Source organism: Suncus etruscus, chromosome 18 (assembly GCF_024139225.1).
Source record: "Suncus etruscus isolate mSunEtr1 chromosome 18, mSunEtr1.pri.cur, whole genome shotgun sequence".
NCBI lineage: Eukaryota > Metazoa > Chordata > Mammalia > Eulipotyphla > Soricidae > Suncus > Suncus etruscus.
In genome coordinates, this window is record NC_064865.1 from 21,691,977 (window position 1) to 21,695,736 (window position 3,760).

General features: G+C 47.4%; 1 protein-coding gene across 1 annotated transcript; it reads right to left on the reverse strand.

The window, feature by feature from the left end:
* Positions 1-388: 388 nt before the first annotated feature.
* Positions 389-1,329, reverse strand: LOC125996477 (B-cell CLL/lymphoma 7 protein family member C-like). The gene has a single exon (XM_049765425.1). The coding sequence runs from the start codon at positions 1,266-1,268 to the stop codon at positions 540-542; it is 729 nt and encodes a 242-aa protein (XP_049621382.1). The 5' UTR covers positions 1,269-1,329; the 3' UTR covers positions 389-539.
* Between the last annotated feature and the right edge of the window lie 2,431 nt (positions 1,330-3,760).

Here is a 3,760-nt window from a genome sequence, read left to right on the forward strand (position 1 = left end):
AGCTTAGAGACCATCACAGGGGTCCTTCTCCCATGGGCTTTGAGAGGGCCCTAGGGAAAAGTCTGTGTCCCCGAGATGGGTCTCTGTGTATATGTGTGCACGTGTGTGTGTGTGATGGTGGGGGGTTGGGAGTTGGGAAATGTGCGTATTGGAGGAGGAGGCCTTGGTGTGGGTGTTGGGTACGCCTTGTTCCTGTGGCTCCTGGCACAAATGGGGGTGCTGGTGTCACGGAGATGGTCACCGCACTCCACATTTCAGTGTTGCCAGGCTTCTGTCTGCAAAGCGTCCTTGGGTGCTGGATGTGGGCTGAGTTTTGCCCAAAGCCCTTTGCATACTTGGGGTGTGCCCCTCACTGTGAAGCTAGTGGCGAGTGACTGTGGATGCTGTGTCTTCCATTTGGGGCAAACTAGGCTCTCCGGCTTCCAAGTTCCCACGGTGGCAGTCGACTGGGCCGCTCCCTCCACCTTCTGGGTGGGCTGGTAGCTGGACTTGGAGTGGCCAAGGGAGGTCTAAGAGCCTCACCTTGCCTGGGGAGCGGCTCACCTTCCCTTCCCCTGGGGGATCGTCCTGGGTGCCCGAGGGGCCTTGCTTCCTCCCCCAAGAGCTCTGGTATCAGGGTGCACCGTGGAAGTGGGCCTGGCATTTGTCCGGAGCCCCCTCCTGGGAAGGAGGCGCCGGAGGGGCTCTGGCTTCAGGCCTTTCTCATGGAGGGTTCTCCTGGTCATCCTCACAGCGGACTCCTCAGCCTCCAGCAATTTTGGAACTGGCTCCTCCTTGGTCAGCATTGGGGGTTCATCAGTGCTTCCTGCAGTTACACCCCCAGGATCTCTCTCCTGACCCAGCTGTGGAGGCTGAGCTTCCTCTGGGACCCCTTCCGGTGGTCCAGCAGGTGACACAGGACGGCTGGGCTGGGGGGTGCCCCCAGGGCTGGGCTCAGTTCCCTTCTGCAAGGAGCCTTCCGAATGGAAACTCTGGTTACTGTTCTCATCATTGAGATCGAGCAGGATAAGCGGGCCACCTCCGCGGGGACTGGCGCCCCTGCCCCTCCGCTCCCGGCCCCGGGATCGCTCTGACCCACCACCTGCCCGCCGGCGCTCCTCTTCCTGGGGGTCCACCACTGGCACCCACTTGAAGATCCGAAGGGAAGTGTCACCCACGGTTACCCAGCGCTTCTCCCATCGCCGGACCTTCTCGATGGTCGCCATCACCTTCTTGATGTCATCCTTGGCCCGGCTCCGGGTCTCGGCCCGCACGGTCCGGCCGGCCATGCTGGCGGGGCTGGGGCCGAGGCCGAGCCCGCGGCTGGGCCGCCTCCCGTCCGGCGGGCTCAGGCTCCCTGTTTATGTTTTCTAATCCGGTTCTCTACTATGTGTCTTTTAATGGGAGAGTTTAGTCCGTTAACATTTAGGGAGATTATCGACAGAGAGGGCTGTTGTGCAGTTGTGTTCTGTAGGGTGGTTGTTGTTACAATCAGGGGTTTGGATTGTGTAGTTCGTCTCTGAGTAGGTCATTTAAAATCGGTTTTGTTTGCACAAATAATGCAAGATTGTTTTTGTTTGAGAATGTTTTTAGGCTACTATCCCATATGAATGAGAGTTTTGCTGGGTATTGTACCCTAGGCTAGAACTTTCTTTCATTCAGTCGTTTAAATATTTCATTCCACTGTCTTCTTGCTTGAATTGTTTCAAATGGGAGATCTGGTTTGATTCTTAAGTCCCTTCTTTTGTACTTGAGGTTTCTTTTTTCCCTTATTGCTTTAAGGAGTTCATATTTCTCTCTCTCTCTCTCTCTCTCTCTCTCTCTCTCTCTCTCTCTCTCTCTCTCTCTCTCTCTCTCTCTCTCTCTCTCTCTCTCTCTTGTCATTTGGATAGCCTTGACTCCTGGATCCCAGACATAGAAACGACAGAGTTCTCCACAACAGCTCCAGGAACCAAGTCCACTCCAGGGCATTCATAATACTGCTCTGACGCCAACGTATGCCAGTTCTAAATTGATAACCTGACAACGAGGAAATGGGAACAACTAGATCTAAGAGCAAGTTATTCTTCCTCACCAGCCAACGATAAGACAAAATCAGAAGACATGTCATCCTTTGATCTGTGCAAAAACCAAGATTACTATATACAGATGACTGGTTGTTACAACCAGGACTAGAGAGTACACATCCTGGGACCAACAAAAACAACAACAACAACAACAACAACAACAAAAAGCTCTAACTTAACTTTTGGTCTACAATCTGTTCAACAAACAAGATCTCCAATTCCAGAGGTCTGACTGAGACAACCGCAAGTGAACGGGTCTTCCAGAAACATAACAAAAGACTCTGTCCCAGGCTCCATCCTAGAGCAACATAATGACCAAGAACACCAACTACAGAAGTGAATTAAAATGACACCAAAGAAGCAGAACTGCTAGAACCACAAAGAAAGCCTTCATCATAAGCTTCATTCCTTGAGCTGCACAGTCACCAAGATCTCTAGATACAGAGGACTGATTTTACCATCTATGATGAATCAGAAGTCTTCCATACACCACAAAAACACTAAGGGGAGATCATGCAAGGAGTCTATAGTTAATCCCATGACAGTATACTTCAGGGATGGAGAAACCCTGTATCTCCTAGGCCAAGGGAATTCCCTCTATAATATCCCCAATAATTACTGTGCCTATGCAGGGGGAAAAAGAAAAAAAAAGGGGGGGAAACACAAAATAATCATTTTTCCACATATATTTATTTATTGATTGATTTTATTGACGTCTTTAGTTTGGTATAGATATTGACGTTGATGTCTCCTTTTTTATTTTATATTATTTTATCTTATCTTTCTCTTTCTTTTTGCACTCTGGCATGATTTGAACTCAGAACCGAGACTATTGTATGGTGCTTCTCTTTATTGCTGTAGGGCTCACTGGATATTTAATTTGACATTTATTTTTGTATTGTTATGGTGTTTCAATTACCTTTTTCATGTCTTCTCTCAAACTGAGGCTGATAGCCACTAGAAGGACTCTGCCCATTTTCAGCATATTTTTAAAATTTATTTATTTATTTTAATTCTTTTTGCTTAATCTTTACCCCATTCTATTGCCTTTCTTTCCCTCAAACAAAACCACAAAACTCGATTTATCTAGGTTAGCCTCTCAAATAGAGGGAGAAATAAGGGAGAGCACCAGGGCCAAACAAATGTATGATCACTGATAGTAAGTCAGACAAAGAGCGGACCACCTACTCTAGCAGCCTGGGGGGTGATGGTGAGGGATATGGGTTGCGGAAAGAGAACAGGTAAGGGAGGAGGACAAATTTGGTTGTGGGTATTCCCCTGATTCAATGTTAATATGTACCTAAAATACTAATGTGAAAGATATGTAAGCCACTATGATAAAAAAAAAAAATTGCTAAGGCTTGTCCTGGAGCAAGTTGGAATAAAAGTGTCACCACTGGGCCTAGAACAGTCACCTTTGGTTGCAGGGAGGGTTACAAAACCAGCAAGGGTGAGTACAGCTGAGAAGAAAAAGCTGAGAGGGGCAAACATTTAAAAATAATTTCCTTAGGCTTGTTGAGAATTTTGCAACAAGAAAATCTGGAAAGACGTGATTTAACTTTCATACTAAAATGTGTAAGTTTGGGAGTAGTGTTTATAAAGAATTTTATTTGAGGTGCCATGATTTATGACTCTGTGAATGGTAGACAGGGTTTCATATAACATGCCAATGCCGTATCTTCCACCTAGGGTCTGTTTCCATCCACCAATATCTC

Excerpts from the sequence above, each read along its gene's own strand:
- LOC125996477 (XM_049765425.1), bottom strand. The coding sequence starts at position 1,268 with ATGGCCGGCCGGACCGTGCGGGCCGAGACCCGGAGCCGGGCCAAGGAT.